The 21960-nt window shown below is 42.6% G+C and overlaps 1 protein-coding gene across 1 annotated transcript in view; it reads left to right on the top strand.

Moving 5' to 3' along the window:
- LOC126187950 (chymotrypsin-1-like) overlaps nt 1-21960 on the top strand; it is a 200982-nt gene that overhangs the window by 40427 nt on the left and 138595 nt on the right. The window contains exon 2 of the mRNA XM_049929326.1: nt 7434-7507. Coding sequence (XP_049785283.1) covers nt 7434-7507 — 74 coding nt within the window. The remainder of the gene's footprint in view (nt 1-7433; nt 7508-21960) is intronic.

The raw sequence follows: 21960 nt of genomic DNA, 5'->3' as shown, positions 1-21960 counted from the left end.
TAGTTCTTACGTTTCAGGTTGCATGACAGACATTTCTTGTTGTAGGTGTTCATAGTCAGTTGATAGGCTAAATGTGATTTGAGACTTTCTCGGCGTATTCCATTCGTGAATACATCGGACAAACGCAGCGCTGCATCACGCAGAGGCGCTCGGAACACATTAGACATGTACGCCTTGGTCAGACAGAAAAATCGGCGGTTGCGGAACATAGCCTTAACGTAGGACACACCTTCCTCTTTGAGGGTACGAAGAAGCTGTGTGACGCTAAAGGATTTTGGGATTCGGTTTTCAAAGAGGCTGTAGAAATTCGGTTGAACAGCAACCTGATCAATCGAGACACTGGTTTCCAACTTAGTACAGCTTGGAATCCCGCAATAACTAAAATTAGAAGAGAACGCTCCGGCACGAAGACAGTAGCGGTCAAAGACGTAGTAGGAACCGGCAGGGACTCGACGCCCGGTCCGCGCCGCGAACCCCCCACCACTGGCGCGGCGGCCGATTCTGCAGGTACCTGATTGGTCGGCGCCCGGGATCAGTCACTGGTCCAGGAGCCTTTATAGGACCGCACAACACAGCATCTCGACACTTCGCTTGAAGATGATGGGTACGAAACCCTTCGAAACGTTGCGAGAAGACGACGCCTTTACTCGGCTGATCACCCGAGAAGATTTCACGAGTTGATAGGCTAGTTCCAACTTGTTGACTCTCATGAATAATGACATTTTTTTCTCATAAGTTGCATTCAATCCATTTGCCGAGATACTTAAATTTCTCAGTCCTTTTGCTTTTTCCCTGGTCTAGTAACATCTCTTTGTTAGCTTCTTTGATGTTGGTGAAGAACTCTGTTTTCACCAGCAACACTTGAAGACCCACTTTGGCTGCCCATTTTCTGAGGCAGTTTACCTGCTTTGTTGCCATTTCAAGAGAATCAGCAATCAGTGCCATGTCATCTGCAAAAGCCAGGCAATCTACAATCAGTCCTTTGTTCTTACAGCCCAAGTAGACACCACTCTGGACACCCAAATTGGCCAGTTCTTTGTGCCATTCTCTCACAACCTTTTCGAGGACACAGTTGAAGAGGGGAGAGTCTATCTCCTTGTATCACTCCAGTTTTTATCTCGAATCTTTTTGAGATCTCACCTCTAAATTTCACCTTTGAATTGGTGTATGTCAAGGTTTCTAGAATGGGTCTGCAGGTTTTGTTGTCTAGTGCTAATTCCTGGGGTATTTTGTTAAGCATTTTTCTATCAATAGAGTCATAGGCCCTCTTGAAATCAACAAAGGTATGCCAGTAGTGTTTTAAGGTTGAGGATCTGTTCAGCACAGGATCTGGTTTTCCTGAAGCCTCCCTGATTTTCTCCCAGTTGACTGTCCAGTTGATCTTCTGCCCTTGTACATAATGCCTTGGAGAGAATCTTGTATGTTCAGTTCTGCAATAATATGCCACATTTTGTACCCCATTAGACTGAAAACTTTTAATTCACTTTCCTCTGAATCATGCTCTGTCATTATGAAAATATTGGGTACTTTAGCAGCTAATAAAACTTAAAATTCTTCTGATTTGTTAGATGTATGGTTTGATGCAGTTTTTTTAAAATGAATTTTTTGGATCTGTTGCTATGTTTGTTATATTGGTCTCTTTCCTACCTCTGGGTACCGAAAGTTTTAGCCCTTTTGTGTGGGCTTCATGCTCCCTGTGCTTCTTCCCATGTGTTCTTGAGCTGCCCCAGCAGCTGTTAAAAGACCTACTGCTGATGAATGCACTGCTAGTGCTGTTGATGCTGGATATACTAGTGATTCTGTGGTTGATAGTTCCTCTTTTGCAAATGATATTCCATCTTCTTTTACAGATGTTGTTATCTTTAATGGTAAGATGAAAACTACAGCAGATGAGGCAGTTTTAAATGAATCTTGTGTTTCCACTTGTTGGTCAGTTGGTGAAACATTTTTCTCTGTCACATTATCAGCATAAGAAGGTGTTTTAGGCTCTCCTTGTAATTCCATATTCAGGAAATTACAATGATTGTTCCTCTTATTTAAATTGCTGATGGGTTCTCTTATTTTCTGACATAGAAATTTTTTACCTGTGCTGTTTAAGTGCATGCCATGATACGTGAAATGGGTCCTCCACAGCCAAGCAATTCAAGAAAAGTTGTAGTTGAAAATGCTTTAGATACTGTTGGCAGTTTTCTATTAGTGCTTTCAATGTCTTTGTTGACACATGAAGCAGGAATTAAATCATATTGTGTAGGTATACTGGAGAGAATGACATTTACATCTGGTAGACTGTTGAGGGCTTTCACTGTTTCTCTGTTAGCCTGTTTTGCATTGTTATGATACAGATCCTTAGATCATCCAGTTAAGATAACAACATCATTTTCTGTTAGTGACTCGATACTTTTTTGTAGTCTTTTATTACCTCATGCCAGCGGCCTTGCCGCAGTGGTAATCCTGATTTCCTGTCAAATCACTGAAGTTAAGCATTGCCGGGCTTTGCTATCACTTGTCTGTGTCTGCCGAGTACTGTTGGCGAGCGGACTGCACTCAGCACTTGTGAGACCAGTTGAGGAGCTACTTGATTAAGAAGTAGTGGGTCCAGTCATGAAAATGGACAATGACTTGGAGAGTGATGTGCTGATGACATGCCCCTTCATATCCGCATCCAATGACACCTAAGAGCTGAGGATGATGTGGCAGCTGGTCCATACCACTGGGCCTTCAAGGACTGTTTAGACTGTGTTTGTTTTTATTACCTCACACACAGGAGCACCTGGTTTTATGAAGGATGTCACATTGAAGTTCATTTCACTTAGTTTCTGTCAAATATCAGCGTTCATGTCAGTCAGAGATAAGCAGAAAGTTTCCTTTTTATCACTCATGGCACTACACTTGTTGTTGTTACATGTAGGTCTATTTCTGCTATCCAACTTTGTGTTGTTATTTTGCACTTCTGGAATTTTGAAGTGAAGATTCACTGCATCAATTGAAACATTTGATTTTTCAAGTGGTTCACTTTCCATATCTCTATTCTGTTTGTCCATAAGTTCTTCGAAATTATTTTTATAGGCACAAAAGCTGTAGGCTTTTAATGAATTTTGTTCACTCAAGAGGTAATTTTAAGCACAATGTAACAGCTCTTAGTCTCATCACCTTCACTAGAAATTTCCATGGTGAGTGATTCTGTGAAGGATTTCAAGTTCTGGGCAAACCTTTTTGCTGCTGGAAGATCATGAGGAAGAGATTCTGCAGAACTTTCTTTTACTCCAGCACGAAACTCCGCAACTGCAGTTGCTTGACAGTCACGTGTTTTTGGGCCAGACTTACAAGCTCTAGTTCTCTCACTTGGACTCAACAGTCACAAAAGGGATCCCACACATACATTGCATCTACTGCATCTACATTTACATCTGTACTCTGCAAATCACCGTGAGGTGCATGCAGAGGTTATGCCCCATTGTACCAGTTATTAGGGTTTTTTTCTGTTCCAATCACATATGAAGCATGGAAAGAATGACTGTTTGAATGCCTCTGTGTGTGCAGTAATTATTTTAATCTTATCCTCATATCCCTACTTGAGTTATATGTCGGGTGTCCTTGTATATTCCTAGAGTAGTCAGTTAAAGCCGGTTCTTGAAACATTTTTAATAGATTTTCTTGGGATAGTTTATAAGAGTCTTCCAGTACAGTTCCTTCCGTGTATCTGTGACACTCTCCCATGGATTAAACAAACCTGTAAACATTCGTACTGCCCTCCTCTGAATACGTGCAATATCCCCTGTTAGTCCTAATAGATACGGGCTCCACATACTTGAACAGTATTATAGAGCCGGTTGCATGAGTAATTTGCAAGCAATCTCCCTTGTGGACTGATTACACTTCCCCAGTATTTTACCAATCAATCAATGTCTACCACCTGCTTTATGCACAACTGAGTCTGTACGATCATTCCATTTCATATCCCTAAAAAGTATTACACCCAGGTATTTGTATGAGTTGGCTGATTTCAACAGAAGTCACAGGATATTATATTATATTTTCTCATTTTGTGAAGTGAAAAATTTTACCTTTCTGGACATTTAGAACAAGTTGCCAGTTGCTGCACCATTTTGAAATCTTATTCAGATCTGGCTGAATATTTATGAGGCGACTTTCAGTTAGTACTACATTATAGATAACTACATCATCTGCAAAACACCTGATTTTAATATTAATATTGTCTCCAAGGTCATTAATATGCAATATGAACAGAAAGGGTCCCAATGCATTTACCTGGGGGCACAACCAAAGTTACTTCTACATCTGATGATGACTCTCCATCCAAGATGAAATGCTGTGTGCTCCCTATAAAAAAGTTATCAATCCAGTCACAAATTTCATTTGATACCTGATATGATTGTACTTTTGACAATAAGTGTAGGTGTGGCACTGAGTCAAATGCTTTCCAGAAATCAAGAAATACTGCATCTACCAGATTGCCTTGATCTACAACTTTCAATATGCCAAATGAGAAAAGTGTGATTGGGTTTCACATGATCGATGTTTTCAAGATCTATGTTTACTGGTTCTGAGGAGCTCATACTGTTCAAGACACCCAATCGTGTTTGAGCTCAGAATTTGTTCTAAGACTCTACAACAAATTGATGTCAAGGATATTGGATGGCAGTTTTGTGGATAACTTCTTGTAGATGGGTGTGATCTGTGGCTCTTTCCAAGAGCTGGACATGGTTTTTTGTTTGAAGGATCTACAACATATTATATTTGGAAGTAGGCAAACTCAGCCACAAATTCAGAACAGGGTCTGACAGGGATTCCATTGGGGCCTGGAGCTTTGTTCAGTTTTAGCGATTTCAGCTGTTTCTCAACACCACTGACATTAATACTTATTTCATTCATCATTTCAGTGGTATAAGGATTAAACTGGGGCAAATCTTCAGGGTGTTCCTTTGTAAATGAACACTTGAAAGTGGAGTTAAGCATTTCAGCTTTTGTTTTGCTACTCTAAATTTCAGTTCCGGTCTCGTTTGCTAAGTACTGGACACTAACCTTGGTGCCACTAACAGCCTTAATTTTTTTTTTTTTTTTTTTTTTTAATTCTGTGAAAATAACTTGACAACATTCTGCTAAGGTAGTCACTGAAGGAATCACACATTTCTCTCTTGACAACCAAATGTGTTTCATTCAGCACCTCCCTGTATTTAGCCCTACACTTTCTTTTACACCCATTATGCAGTAATCTCTGTTTCTTTAAAAGTTTCTTTACAATGACTGTATACCATGGAGGTTCCCTTCCATCATGAACTGTTGTACTGATACATATCTATCCAGCACATGGTCAACTATTCTTTTACACCTGAGCCAGAGTTGTTCTACATGTTCCTGCACTATGCTGAAAGTTTCAAGTTCCTCATTGAGATATGGCACTACTGATTTTTTTATCTAGTTTACTGAACATATATATCTTTCTGCCTGTTTTAGTTGTCCTTTGCACTTTGGTAATCATTGTCGCCACAACTGCGTCATGATCACTAATGCCAGTTTCAGTGTGGATATCCTCAAAGATCTATTTGTTGCCATTAAATCCAATATATTTCCATCATAAGTGGGGTTCCTAACTATCTTTTCTAGGTAGTTTTCAGAGAAGGCATTTAGTAAAGTTTCACAGGATGTCTTATCAAGCCCACCACTAACAAAGCTGCAATTTCTCAATCAATTGTTCAATGATTATAATATGATTGGTGAACTTACACGCAAGTGAACTGAGTTTACCTCTGAAGTTTATGGTTACATCAGGATGTGATTCGGTGGGCAACAGAAGGTCCAATTATCATTTTATGCCCACCCCTGATACTGAGTCTTGCCCAGCAGTCTCACATGCAGCTTTAGTTCCTACAGCTACCATTATCTGGATTGGATGGAGAGTTACATAATCTAAAGGCCCTTGTGTGCACCTGGCAGAATTTGAAAGGTGCCTCATTGTGGGTCTCCATTTGGCCAGCTGATCAAACCACGCAATATCCAGATTTTTGTGGCATTTAGATGTGATAGTGGCTGATTGTTGGACTGCATGGGAACATGGGGCAGACATGCCCATCGTAAGTTCCTAATCAAAGACATCTGGCCTCCAGATGGGATGACCTCATCATATACACATCTGCCGTCTGAGAACTGGTCTCCCTACTACATTCCCTGTCATTCCACACCATTGGTAGGAGGCTAGCACCAGTCAGACTAGGGAATTAGTATCCTAAGCACTGGCTGCCATTAACACAACAACATAAGCAGCTTTATTTGGAGTGCTGCCATGAAAGGGAAGCATGAACCGCTGATGAATGGTGTCACAGTTCTGCACTACCCCAAATGACCACTGTCAGTGAGTATGGTGGGGAGAGGTCCTGTTCTTCAAGTGTTTTGGAGAGGAAGAGCAGAGTTACTCCAGGCATCGTGGTGAGGGAAGCCATTGGGTAAGACTTTAAGTCATGGCAGCTAGCGATTGAGGGTTGAGGGAAATCTGATGACACAGTGGTATCTTATGGACATCTGCTGTCGTCCTGTGCTACCTCTCATGCGACAGGATATTGGTGCCATTTTCAACACAGCAATGCTTGTTGACACATGCCACGTGTCTCTGTGAACTGTCAGCATAATATAGGGGGACTCCTATGTCAAGCAAGATTACCAGATTTGTCCCAATAGAATATGTGTGGAACCACCTCAAATATTAACTCTGTCTTAGCCCCAGTTTACAGTGTATCAAGGACCAGTTACAACAGGTTTGAGCTAGCTTGCCTCACCAAAGGAAACAACAGTTTCCCAGTGGAATAGGTGCATCCATCCAGGTCAGAGGTGAAGCAACATCATACTGATAAGTGAAATCATACTGTCACATTCTTTTTAACTTGATTTTGTAACCAAAAAATAATACCAAATGCCCTCTGAATCCATTAAGCTTTACTTCATTTCCTTCTTCTCCTCTGGGTGCTTCACAATTTCTGTCAGACAGTGTATGTAATCAATATATTTAACTTATTTTATGCTATATGCTATGAGATGCAGTTATACATTTACAGGAATTTATGATACAACACTCATAAACTCTGTTCAAGGACATTTGAAAGAAAAAAAAGAAAATGTTCAGAAAACAGTTTTGATCTACCATAAATGTATCCATTCATCTGGCAGCCATTTTATTTCTGTTCAGTGAAAGGTACTTGAATCCCAAATAAAACAAAAAAAAAGTAAATGATGAAATATTAGATCTAGAATGACTAAAAAAGTATTACTGAAACAGTAATATCTAATGAGAAACTGACAGTTAAACAGTACTCAATGCCAGTGACAATTTGTGGATGAGAACTGAAGTTAATGATTAAGAACTAAAAACTTAGAATATTTATACAAAAATACAAAGAAATTATTTATATTTTTCATTTTAGGTTCAGCACTGCCAGAACCAGAATCAAGAATTGTGAATGGAACAGAAGTTATGGGTGGACAGTATCCATTTATGGTAAATATTAATTCATTTCTCTTTCAAGAATTTACTGCAATTCCTTTAGAAATGATTAATCAGTTATGTTGAATAGTTATTAGATAAAATGAAGTTTTCTAATGGAGACATAAAAAGCTGATTAGTACAGGCAGTGAGGGCGTTTTTACATTAACATCTACATCTACATGATTACTTTGCAATTCACAATTAAGTGCCTGGCAGAGGGTTCATTGAACCACCTTCAAGCTATTTGTCTACCGTTCCACTATCAAGCAGCGTGCAGGATGTACAAACATTTAAATCTTCCTGTGTGAGCTCTGAGTTCTCTTATTCTATTATGATAATCATTCTTCCCTATGTAGGTGGGTGCCAAAAATATTTCACTCAGAGGAGAAATGTGGTGATTGAAATTTCAGGAGAAGATCATGCTGCAATGAAAATCACCTGTATTTTAATAACTGCCATCCCAATTTGTGTATCATATCCATGGTACTCTCTCCACTATTTCACAATATAACTGATACAATATACTTTTGTCCTTTTTGGAGATTGTGGTGTGTTTCATGTCTGAATATCCTCATGAGAAAAGGAACACCACTGACGAAATGCAGCAATTCGCCTCCAGTAGTCACTTTTATGCTGTGTACTTTTGTCGGCAGAGAGCTCCACACATGAAGATTTGCCATTGCTTGAACTGGTGAGTGGAATGCTAGATAATAGTGTTGTCACAAGAGAGTTACCTCTTATAGAAAGTAATATTAAGTTGTTGCCATTGCCATGTCCATGGTCCTCAGAACAGTGGAAATATAATTTCTTGCTGCATTATTTAGAGGCATCCATATGAATATTCATCCATGAAAACAATAACCTATGACACGAGATTGCTAGTCTTATCTTTGGCAAATGAAACAATTAGTACCATCAATAGATACATACACTCCTGGAAATTGAAATAAGAACACCGTGAATTCATTGTCCCAGGAAGGGGAAACTTAATTGACACATTCCTGGGGTCAGATACATCACATGATCACACTGACAGAACCACAGGCACATAGACACAGGCAACAGAGCATGCACAATGTCGGCACTAGTACAGTGTATATCCACCTTTCGCAGCAATGCAGGCTGCTATTCTCCCATGGAGACGATCGTAGAGACGCTGGATGTAGTCCTGTGGAACGGCTTGCCATGCCATTTCCACCTGGCGCCTCAGTTGGACCAGCGTTCGTGCTGGACGTGCAGACCGCGTGAGACGACGCTTCATCCAGTCCCAAACATGCTCAATGGGGGACAGATCCGGATATCTTGCTGGCCAGGGTAGTTGACTTACACCTTCTAGAGCACGGTGGGTGGCACGGGGTACATGCGGACGTGCATTGTCCTGTTGGATCAGCAAGTTCCCTTGCCGGTCTAGGAATGGTAGAACGATAGGTTCGATGATGGTTTGGATGTACCGTGCACTATTCAGCGTCCCCTCGACGATCACCAGTGGTGTAGGGCCAGTGTAGGAGATTGCTCCCCACACCATGATGCCGGGTGTTGGCCCTGTGTGCCTCGGTCGTATGCAGTCCTGATTGTGGCGCTCACCTGCACGGCGCCAAACATGCATACGACCATCATTGGCACCAAGGCAGAAGTGACTCTCATCGCTGAAGACGACACGTCTCAAATTCGTCCCTCCATTCACGCCTGTCGCGACACCACTGGAGGCGGGCTGCACGATGTTGGGGCGTGAGCGGAAGACGGCCTAACGGTGTGCGGGACTGTAGCCCAGCTTCATGGAGACGGTTGTGAATGGTCCTCGCCGATACCCCAGGAGCAACAGTGTCCCTAATTTGCTGGGAAGTGGCGGTGCGGTCCCCTACGGCACTGCGTAGGATCCTACGGTCTTGGCGTGCATCCGTGCGTCGCTGCGGTCCGGTCCCAGGTCGACGAGCACGTGCACCTTCCGCCGACCACTGGCGACAACATCAATGTACTGTGGAGACCTCACGCCCCACGTGTTGAGCAATTCGGCGGTACGTCCACCCGGCCTCCCGCATGCCCACTATACGCCCTCGCTCAAAGTCCGTCAACTGCACATACGGTTCACGTCCACGCTGTCGCGGCATGCTACCAGTGTTAAAGACTGCGATGGAGCTCCGTATGCCACGGCAAACTGGCTGACACTGACGGCGGCGGTGCACAAATGCTGCGCAGCTAGCGCCATTCGACGGGCAACACCGCGGTTCCTGGTGTGTCCGCTGTGCCGTGCGTGTGATCATTGCTTGTACAGCCCTCTCGCAGTGTCCGGAGCAAGTATGGTGGGTCTGACACACCGGTGTCAGTGTGTTCTTTTTTCCATTTCCAGGAGTGTATAATAGCATATTAAACTCTTCTAGCTTTTCCTTGGGAAAGAGAGGAAGATAGGTTGGGGAAGGTTAAAAATGAGGGACAGGTCACACAGGACACAAGACGAGAGGGATTCATCTGTTGTGAGTATGAGGCCTTGTTCTCAGCAGTATTGGCATTCATAACAACTCCAGTCATCATCCACAACATTGTATGTGAGCCACAAGTGCTACTAAGAATCACTTTCCATCTAAGACACATTTACAAACAATGAAATCAATTTCTAACATACACACTGCTTGACAAAAAAATTGAAGGTGCCCAGGAGACAGATTAGCTGTTAATGTAAATTTATACAGATACACATTATTGGTGGGTATGTAAATGATCAGCATAGTTATTCTCTGTGACAGGTGAAATGGCTACCAGAGTGCATTGTATTCCTTACATTTAGTCTTGGTGTCAGGCCTGGTGGAGTATATAAGGGCATGAACAGAATTAGATGTTGAATGACCACTGTGAAGGAAACGGAGATGCTACAATTAGTGTCATACGGCACCTGACAGAGTTGAAATATGGCTAACTGTTGGTCTCCATTTGGACAGCTGGTCAAATCATGCAATATCCAAGCATGCGAGGCATTCGGATGAGACAATGGCCAGATGTTGGACTGCTTTGGAATGCAAGGGCAACTGTACATGTTATCAAGATTCTTGTTGACCATGTCTGATCATCACAAAGGAGGATCATTGTATCGTGCATATCATAACCCCTTCACACCTGCATCTGCCGTCTGAAGATAACTAACGGATGACATTGTGTCATCCTGCACTGTTGGACAGAGACTAGAAACAGCCATACCAGGGTATTACCATCCCATGCATAGGCTGCAGTTAACACCACAACACAAACGGCTGCATTTTGAGTGGTCCTGTGACTGGGAAGCATGGACTGCTAATGAATGACTGTGTTCAGCAATTAATGCCATTCTGTACTACCCTGGTTGACTGTCATCAGGAAGTATGGCAGCAACCTGTGGAGAGGTCCCACTGTTCCAGTGTTTTGGGGAGGCACAGAAATGTCCCTGTGCCATGGTATTGGCAGCCTTCTGAAATGACTTCAGGTCATGGCTTGTACTGATGAGGGAACTCTGAAGGCACAACAGTATGTCACGGACTTATTGCGTTCTCAATCATTACCTCTCACGCAATAGTATGGCGGTGCCATTTATCAACAGGGCATTGCCTCATCCACAAATGAGATGTCTCTCTATCATATGTAGGGGTCTGGGTTGAGATCCCTTTTGTTGTCAGGATGACAGAGTGTGAGATACAGTGGAGCAGGCTGATCAGCACACTGTATGCTAATGATATAACATCAGCAGAATAAACATTTATGTGTATTCTTCTCTGTGGTGGTGCTCTGGCCAGTCGCACTGCAATGCATGGCCTCAGAGTATGCTGACACTGTCTCAGCAATTTTTGGAGGACATCACCTTAGCAGCATCTGTACATGTAAACATGATGGCAGGCAGGCAGGCAGCAGGTCTTGTTGGCGGCCGACGTAGCCCGAACAGCAAGCTTTGCTGCCCAGGATGATGACTGCATATTACTAGAATATTCTTGTCGACATTAAAGACATGTGTTCAGGTAATCTCTTAGCAACTCTACACAGTGTAGCGATGAACAACAGCATAGCCCTTCCACTAAGGAAGGCCATGAATATCAATGACTGCTGACCGGTATTAGTCGGGGTCAGCATTGGTTAATGCACCTCCAGAATATTACAAAGGCATGCTGGATGCTGAACAATTACATTTAGCCAGTGGCCTGTTAAACACCACTGCAGATGATTTTACAGCATAACTGAGAAGAGACTTTACTGGCATAATTCGTTATGGAAATATGACAAATGGAGTGACAGTGACTGTAATAACTTTGTCTGCAACATCACGAGTCATTGCCATCATCTCAACATGCCACCACACCTCTCCAACAACGAACAGAAAAACTGCATTGCTGTGCACTCTCCCCAGTTAAAGACTAACAGAATTTAGCACTTCAGATTGTAAATTGTTTGCTTCATTATAAAACTGTTTTCCTTCTTTTCCTTTCCTTAACTTCTGCTACATAAATAAAATTGCTGGAAGTGAACTATTAATCTTCAGTGTAGTTTTACTAATCCACCATTAGTCTGAGGTATTTTTCTTTTATTTAAACTATCTTTCTTTTAAAGTAATGGAGCTGCAATTACATGCACTTTGTATGCCTTCTGAGGGGATGTGTTACAAATTTATGTTATTTTCAAAGTGAGTTTGCATACTTTAATGTCTGATATGGACACATGTGTAAACTGCTGCGACCAATAGAATTAAAGCTTTCATATATGTATTTGGAGTTCAGTTGGCAACACATTTATGATTGGTGCACCTTGCAACATTGTCTCACTTGCAGTTGTTGCAGAAACAAAGTTCTATTGAGTTCAGTTGTACACAATGAAAGATTGATTTTGACACGATGTTTATCAAGGAAATGGAGTCCAAGAACTGCATTACAGAATAACCATCACCATCATTGGCAATGCTTTCATGTATTCTCAAAAACTCTTAGATTCAATTCTGAAGTCAGGCTGTGTTGTCACTAATGAGTTCACATCATTGTTATTTACTCCATGTAACACGTATCATGGAGACCTAAGTCTTCCTTGCCCTCTTCTATGCCTAACAAGCAACATTCCATCTCTCCAGAATTAAGTGCAGTGTTTCCTTCTACTGGGAATGTCTTCCAATGGGTGATGAATTCCCATTTGTGTTGAATGGATGCATTTTATGGTGATGTTCCCTTTATTTATTATTACTGCACTCTTGTGCCTTGTGATCAACTCAACCACACTCATAACAGTCTGGTTGGTTACATTACTTCTTTAGATGACCCTTAGGTTCACATCTGGAGCAATTTACTTCAGAGGTGGAAACCCGATCATTGCGCCATTTTGTAGCAATGTCAGTTTCTTCCAACCATTTGGTGACTGTACTACCATATTTTATGGACTGTAAGATGCACTTTTTTTCAGAAAATTGGCTCAAAAATATGGGTGTGCCTTGTATGTGAAATTAAAATAAAAATGTCCAGCATTTGATTTAAAAGTCCTACCAGTCTAAAAAATGACCATATATTCACTGTCATGTGAAACCTGTCTGTATCTGGCAACATTGGACTCAACTACTGGAGCGGCAACACTGCACCAATGCAATGAACATGAGTTGTGAGGATTCAGAAGCTTGCTAACACTATCTCCCCCTCCCCCCCCCCTCCCCCCTGCCATCACAAGCCCATAACACTTGTCTAGCCTAGTCTTTGATGCATCACTGCAGTACTGCAGTCTATGGTGTAGTGAACTTGAATTGAAAGTGATTTGTGTTATCAGTAACAGTCAAATATTTTTGTTAGTAGCTAGTTTTGTAATGGAAAAAAATAAAAGATATTCATATGATGTGGGCTATAAATTGAAAGTAATAGTATATGCAGAAAAACATGGAAACACAACAGCTGGGCGGCATTTCAATCCTCCACCAACAGAAAAAACCATTCGTGATTGGTGGGCTAGTAAAAAAGAATTGCAAAAAATGGATTGCGGTGTATGTATGTAGATGTAGATGTAGATGAGGAAGACTAAATGTGCAGATAGAGGACAGAAAGCAAAATGACCAATACTAGAAGATGACTTGCTGAAATGGATTCAAGGACACCAAAATGGCATTGGAATTAATACAAAAATGATTCAAAAACATGCTTGTAAGCTAGCGCTACAGTAGACTTTGAGGGTGGAGTTGGTTGGTGCTACAGGTTTATGAAGATTTGTGGAGTTGGCATGCAAAACCAAAACTAGAATATCTCAGAAAATGCCACAAGAGTGTGAAGAGAAAGTATTCTACAATATCTCAGAAAATACCACAAGAGTGTGAAGAAAAAATATTATCTTTCAATCACTTTATTATTCAACACTGAAAGAAAACCAATGTGGAACTAAGCCAAAAGAAAACCGGTGTAGAACTAAGCCATATAGCAAATATGGATGAAACTCCTCAGACATTTGATGTGCTGAGAAACGGAACTCTTGCCATGAAAGGTGCTGAAAAAGAAACAATAAAAACAAGTTTACATGAAAAAATGTACTAAACTGTTGTCCTTCCATGTTGTGCTGATGGTACTAAATATAATCCAATGATTATTTTCAAGTGCATACAATGCCAAAACATTATGAGATACTGACAGTATTGCTGTTCATGTACATGACAAGGGTTGGATGGGCAAGGCTGGTATGGAATTATGGATTGACAGAGAGTGGGAGAGAACGAGAGGTGCTTTATTGAAGAAAGGTTCTCTTCTTGTGTTAGATCAGTTTAGTAGTCATTTGAAAAACTCTGTGAAAGAGAAATTGAGACAGGGAAAAACAGAGCTTGCTGTTATTCTGCGAGCACTTACTTTCCAACTGCAACCTCTTGATATCTCAATAAATAACCCATTCAAAGTGTATACGAGAGAATGGAGCAGATCGATGATGGATGAAACCCAATGTGAATTGATGCCAAAGGGAGCTTTAAAATGACCTACAATCAAACAAAACAATTTAAATGCATAGATAAAAATTCTGCTCACCAAGTGGCAGCAGAAAACACACATTAAAGTCGATTGTGATTGGCAAGCTCATGGAGCCAGTGGATTCTTCTTCAGGCAGAAAGGTTGAAGGGGGGTGAAGGAAAAGGACAGTAGAGGTCTAGGAAAAGGGGTAGATTTTGGGAAAGTCACTGAGAACTGCAGGTCAAGGGAGACTTACCAGACGGGATGAAAAGGAAAGTATGGTAAGTCTCCCCTGACCTGCAGTTCTGGGTGACTTTCCCAAAATCTACACCTTGCCCTAGATCTCTCCAGTCCTTTCCCTTCACCCCTCTTCCTTCTTCTCCTTCACCCCTTCTGCCTGAAGAAGGAGCCATTGGCCCCAAAAACTTACCAAATTACAACCATCTTTAATGTGTGTGTTCAGCCCCACTTGGTGAGTAGATTTTTTTCTATCCAATTAAATCATTTTGTCAGTAATTGACGTCCACCCTCGTGGTCTCGTGGCAGTGTTCTCGCTTCCCGAGCACGGGGTCCCGGGTTTGATTCCCAGCGGGGTCAGGGATTTTTCCTGCCTCAAGATGACTGGGTGTTGTTGTGCCGTCTTCATCATCATCATCATTCATCCCCATTACGGTCGGAGTAAGGCATCGGCAAACCACCTCCATTAGGACCTTGCCTAGTAAGGCGGTGCGGGTCTCCCGCATCGTTCCCCTACTCTCTGTAAAGAAGCATGGGACTTCATTTCCATTTTTTTTTCAATAATTGATTGTTTTCATTGTTATCTACAATCAAACAAAAGTGTCATGGATAACACTGTCATGGTCCAGAGTAAGAGATAACATTACTGTTAAATCTTTCAAGAACAGAAGCTTAAGTACACTCTCAGTGGCAGTGAAGACCATCTTATATATCAAGAGGAAATGATGAAAATGAAGTGGAAGGAGTGCAGAAGTCCAAGAGACAATTTTCAAAGATTTTAAAGGTCAGTTCGGTTTTTTAAACTAAGACTATTTTTTTTAGTGTAGCTTTGTACTCTAATAATGAAAATGGTAAAAATGTTTTTTTTAACTGCTTAAAAATTAAGGTGTGTCTTATATTGAGTAACATCTTATAGTCCATAAAATAATGTAGTTTCAGGCAGCTCAAATGGATTCCCCTTCCTGACTCTACATGACATGTCAGTGGGGGTATCCTGTAAGAAAACCTCTAGAGCCCTGGTTTTAGCTTTGCTGCTATACCACAGCATGTAAGATTTCAGCTTGCTTATGCAGATCTTCATTTTGCTGCTCATAGCTGTTCATACATTCTTACTTGCTCTGTAAAAGTGGTTTCACCTGTAGTGACAGCATGTGTTTCCACGATTTTTTGTATTCTATTACTGCCATTACATAAGACAGATATGGGAAAACTACACTTACATTACACACAGCAATACAACAAATTAATTTCTATGCTGTGGCTCTGATCAGCCTTGCACCAAGTGACCAAACCTTCTACAAATGTAACACGTAGCTGGTAATGACTCAATGCATGGCAACTTGTGACCCCACAAATTAAAAAAATTACATTCCCTGGCATCAAATGTATTTACTTGATATTTCCTCTAAAAAATACATGTCTGCAGTTTCCTATGATTTAACAAATGACACTTTGAGAGTAGCATGAACATCCCTATGACTCCATGTGGCCACAAACAATTACATAATCAGAAAGGCCAAAGGAAAAATGCTTACACACCACACTGCATCAGGATGGAGGTACAGATAGTGACGGTGATGCTGCAGACATGGTTGCACTATGGCAGTGGCAGCCAATGTAAACACTTCTGACTCCTATTTGTAGGTGCCTGGGTTGGGGCCCTTGTTTTGTCACTACAACATAGTGTGGAGTGCAGTGGAGTAGGCTGGTTGGCATACTGGGTGTTAATGACACAACATTAACGGAACAAGACCTTGTTACATTACTGTTACAGTCATATATTCTTCCTTATGGCAGCACCTTAGCCTGTGTCAGTGCAGTGCACAGTCTCAGGGCACGCTGCTGCAAACTTTGGAGGAGGTCACCCTGGCAGCATCCACGTAAACACGGTATTGGGCAGGTGGCAGGTCTTGCTGTTGGCTGATGTAGTCCATACTGCAGGTATTGCTGCCTAGGACAGCAACTGAATATTACAAGAGCACTCTCACGGACATTGCCAAAGGGGTGTGCTTGGGTAATCTCTCAGAAAATCTCCATAGTGTGGGGATAAACAACAGCACAGCCCTTCTACCGAGGAAGGCCGAGGATGTCAGTGACTGCTTACAGGTACTAGTCGACGGCAGTGGTGGTTAGTGCATCTCCAAAGCACTGTGACAGGCTGATGGTGCTCTGAATACCATCAGTGTGGTTCAGCAGGCCAGAGACAGGAGACTTCTCATCAGTGGTTGATAGGTTGGCGGCTAACGGACAGGGAGCAGCTGCAAAGGCAGAAGTCATTTTGGCAAACAGTAACAATGCATCATAGATTCAGCCTTGTAGCTGGTGTACTGCAACATACCATATTTACTCGAATCTAAGCCGCACTTTTTTCTGGTTTTTGTAATCCAAAAAACCACCTGCAGCTTAGAATCGAGTACAAAGCAAGTGGAAGTTCTAAAAAAATGTTGGCAGGTGCCGCCACAACTAACTTCTGCCGTCGAATATATGTAGCGCTACACAGGCATGCTTTGTAGGCACAAAGATTAATACTGGCGCCAAAACCTCTGCGTCAGTAAATAAAAAAAAAAAAAAAAAAAAAAATAGGTGGAAGACGAGCTTTTTTTTCTCCGCCCTGAGTTTCGACCACTGCATTTTCATACATTATCCAACGAAGTAAATACAAATTCCGTATTGTTCATCTTCGAATGTAGCAGCATTTTAATGTACTATGAAAATCCGACAGGCAAGACTGTTTGGGATGTTTGTCAATATGGCCAACTCTACATTCTGAATTTTTTCCTAGCTGTGAGAAGAGATGGTTGCTAATAGGAACCTGACGAAATGTGAATCACATGCAGTATTCTCTTCACCATAAGAAAGAATACGGATATAAACATTTTGCCATGTATTGTTTCATGTTTGCTGCTATCTCATTTAAATCCTGTCTGCCTAATAAACTACGAAACTAGAGTGAGACAACAGCAAACGCAGAAGAATATATGTATCGTGTCATGTTTATATTTGTATTATTCTTATGCCTAATAGTGATACAGTCAGAAATGAAGCACGGCAACTGACTAGATTTTTGAATCTAAGATGACTCTAATTTCTGTGCAGAATTTGATGTACTAAAGAAGCGGCCGCAAAGATTTTCAAACGGAGAATAATTTTCGCCCAACTCTCGTTCAGAACATGTTCTATCATACACAGTCTAATATTTGGTTCTTGTTAATCATTATCAAAGAAAGCAGCAGTCTAAGTAACAACAAATAGCAGTCTCTTGCCATTGTTTCGCTAATGAGACGATTCCTCTCTTTTTTTTTTTAATTATAAGCGGCGGTAGCGCGCACAAAAGCAAGCCATGCCGCGAGCGGCGACAGGCCGTAAACACGCACTATCAGAATGCGACAAACAATGCATGACACAGTACAGTAATGCATTTTCAGCTTAGAATGACGTAAACACCTACAACAAAAGAAAACGGCACTTATCAGATCAAAGCAAAATAAGCAATTGATTCAAACCAGACGAAGCACGTGAGAAAGGAAGGGTACCCATATAAATACGGACGGAGCGCCTGACGCATAGCAATAGCTACCTGGTAAAGCTTAACTGCTAAGTTTACGACTTGAACCAAACTACTGTAGCTGCATCGTCATTCATTCGACCTAAATTGTGTCTCGTATTACAATGGACCAACTTTGTTTCGATTTGGAGGTGCGGCCTAAAACTTTTCTCCCCCCTTGAATTTCAAGTCTCAAATTTCACGTGCGGCTTAGGTTCGGGAATTTTTTTTTTTTTTCCTTGATTTCGGGTCTCATTTTTCAGGTGTGGCTTAGATTCGAGTGTGGCTTAGATTCGAGTAAATACGGTAATTTATGTGAAGTCTCAGAAGCCCAGGTATTTAATACTGTACATATGAGGAAATGATGTTGTGCCTGGCCAGTGATGACCAAACGTGGCCTACTTTTCTGAGCCCATCCTTCATCACCCCTCTATTTTGCAAGCATGCCTTTCAGGGCTTCAGCTTGCCTTCCCACCATATCAGCAGACTGACAGGTGTTCTTGTGAAACTTTTACTCTCTGTTATGAAATCAAACTGTGCTATCTCAGTGATGTTATGTCTTCTCCTCGCTAAGGTCACATTGCTGGGTTTGCGATTCAGGTGTCTCACTCACATGAGGTGAGGCTATACCTTCTGACTTTGCTCTGTTATTCACAATGTCAATTTTCTGCCTGTTTGTCATCTGATTGTGACATGGGGTATTGATCTGCCTTGCCTCGGCTTTGTCCTGCTGTGTAACAGATCTACTGGTGCGACATTGAAAAACTCCTGTCGCCATCGAGATCTGAAACAGATCTGATCCCGATAGAATATGTGTGGAATCAGCTTGGATATCAACTCCATCTCAGTGCCAGTATCCAGAACATCAAAGACAAGTTACAACAGTTTAAACCAGCTTGTCTCATGAGAGGATACAGCTTTCTTATGACACCCATCACAACTGACACACCAGGCCACAGGGGTTGCACTGTCATACTGATGGTAGGCTAATACAGTCAAATTCTTTGTAAATTTGACTCAGTTTTCTGATCACTGTAATAACATTGCCTACCGTTCAATCCATTAAATTTCATTTTGTTTCCTCCTCCCCTTTTTGGTGTTTCACTGTTTCTGTCAAGCACAGTATATGAGAATGCAAAGTCACTCCTGTATATCACATTGTTCAGTAATCATGTTTATGGCAAGCATTTGCATTTGTATACATACTTTACCAACCACTGTGATGTGCGTGGGTACTTGGCATGGTACCACGTGTTTGAGTTGCTTCCCATTTCAGCCACCTCAGCAATGCAGGAAAAACGTCAAATGTGATTTGAGACTTTCTCGGCGTATTCCATTCGTGAAATCTTCTCGGGTGATCAGCCGAGTAAAGGCGTCGTCTTCTCGCAACGTTTCGAAGGGTTTCGTACCCATCATCTTCAAGCGAAGTGTCGAGATGCTGTGTTGCGCAGTCCTATAAAGGCTCCTGGACCAGTGACTGATCCCGGGCGCCGACCAATCAGGTACCTGCGGAATCGGCCGCCGCGCCAGTGGTGGGGGGTTCGCGGCGCGGACCGGGCGTCGAGTCCCTGCCGGTTCCTACTACGTCTTTGACCGCTACCGTCTTCGTGCCGGAGCGTTCTCTTCTAATTTTAGTTATTGCGGGATTCCAAGCTGTACTAAGTTGGAAACCAATGTCTCGATTGATCAGGTTGCTGTTCAACCGAATTTCTACAGCCTCTTTGAAAACCGAATCCCAAAATCCTTTAGCATCACACAGCTTCTTCGTACCCTCAAAGAGGAAGGTGTGTCCTTCGTTAAGGCTATGTTCTGCAACCGCCGATTTTTCTGTCTGACCAAGGCGTACATGTCTAATGTGTTCCGAGCGCCTCTGCGTGATGCAGCGCTGCGTTTGTCCGATGTATTTCGTACCACATTCACATTCAATACTGTATATGCCCGGAGTCTGCAGTCCTAGGTGGTCTTTGACTGAGCCAAGTATGTCTTTAATTTTACTTGGGGCATGAAAAATTGTCTTGATGTTGTGTTTCTCCAGAATGCGGGCAATCTTGGCTGTTGGCGGTCCCGCGTATGGTAGAAATCCCAGGCATCTGGTCTCATCTTCTTCTTCCGGTGTGTCTACCTTCCTGCTCTTGTGTAGGGCGCGCGAGATTTGCGTCTCATTATAACCGTTGCTGCGGAAGGTCTTCCTTAGGTGTTGTAACTCTGCAGGTAGGCTGTCATCATCACAGATAGACTTGGCCCTGTGCACAAGTGTGTTAAGCACTGAGTTGCGTTGTGCCGGGTGGTGGCAACTCTGTGCATGAAGGTATAAATCCGTATGTGTCTTCTTCCTATACACAGTGTGACCCAAGGTGCCATCAGGGTGCTTCTTGATTAGAATGTCAAGGAAGGGCAAGCTTCCGTTTTCTTCCACCTCCATAGTGAATTGTATGTTGTTGTGTATGCTGTTCAGATGTCGCAGGAAGTCTTGCAGGTTCTCTCTGCCATGTGGCCACATGACAAAAGTGTCATCCACATATCTGTGGAAGGCTTTAGGTTTCAGTGGGGCGGTGTCCAGGGCTATGTCTTCAAAGTGCTCCATGTAAAGATTAGCGATGCCTGGAGCTAAGGGGGACCCCATGGCTACACCATCCACTTGTTCATAAAATTTGCCTCCACATTTGAAGTGGGTGTTTGTTAACACATGCCGGAACAGCTTTATAGTGTCCTCACTAAAGCGTGTTTAGAGCAGTGCTAGGGAGTCTTCCAGTGGTACTCGTGTGAAGAGTGAGGTGACGTCAAAGCTGACAAGAAGATCTTCTTTATCCAGGCGAAAGCCTTGTAGTACCTTCACAAACTCCGCCGAGTTCTTGACATGGTGCTCACAGTGACCCACGATCGGTTTGAGCAGTTGTGCTAGGTACTTGGCTAAACCATATGTCGGTGAGTTGATGGTGCTCACTATGGGTCGCAATGGAACTCCGTCTTTGTGGATCTTAGGGAGCCCATATAGCCGTGGTGGTGCCGGTGCTCTGGGGTACAGCTTCCTGATGACGTCCTTTTCCAGTCCAGAGTCATTGAGCAAGGCGATGGTCTTGCGAGTCACGGAGGCTGTCGTGTCCTTGTCCAGTTGCTTGTAGGCAGTATCTTGTAGCAGTGAGTTTATCTTCTGCCAATAATCTTCTTTCCTCAGTATCACCGTGGCATTGCCTTTGTCAGCAGCTAGAACGACAGTGTCCTCATCCTCACGTAGGGCCTTAAGAGCCTTCCTTTCGGCAGACGTTATGTTGTTCTTGGGCATTTTTGCCTTCTCCAGGACCCTGCACGTTTCTCTCCTAACTTCCTCAGCTGCCTCCGTAGGGAGGCCGCGCACGGCTTGCTCGATGCTGCTGATAATGTCTCGCTTAGGTAGTGTCCTGGGTACTGGAGCAAAGTTAAGTCCTCTCGACAGCACTGATATTGTGGTCTCGTCCAGTTCTTTGCCTGACAGATTGATGACAGTCTTGGCATTGGTTGTGTGGTCGGCATGTTGCCGGGCTCCAGACAGTCTGGTGAACTTGCCACATTGTTTTTCTGTGGCTTTTCTCTTGTGGATCTCACTGCTTGCATATGTGTTTCCGTCGATCCACTCCCGTGTGTGTGGTGGGAGATAGGAGGCCAATCGAAGGTGTTGAGTAAGCAGCATCCTTGCGTTCTTATCTAACTCCTGCCTGGTGACCCGTATGTGTTCGCGCACCAGGGCCGCACCGGCTCGTTGTAGTATGCGTCTGGATCTTGTCGTGCTAACAGGGTGC

Source organism: Schistocerca cancellata, chromosome 5, assembly GCF_023864275.1.
Source record: "Schistocerca cancellata isolate TAMUIC-IGC-003103 chromosome 5, iqSchCanc2.1, whole genome shotgun sequence".
NCBI classification, from domain to species: domain Eukaryota; kingdom Metazoa; phylum Arthropoda; class Insecta; order Orthoptera; family Acrididae; genus Schistocerca; species Schistocerca cancellata.
This window is presented reverse-complemented; position numbering and strand designations above follow the sequence as displayed.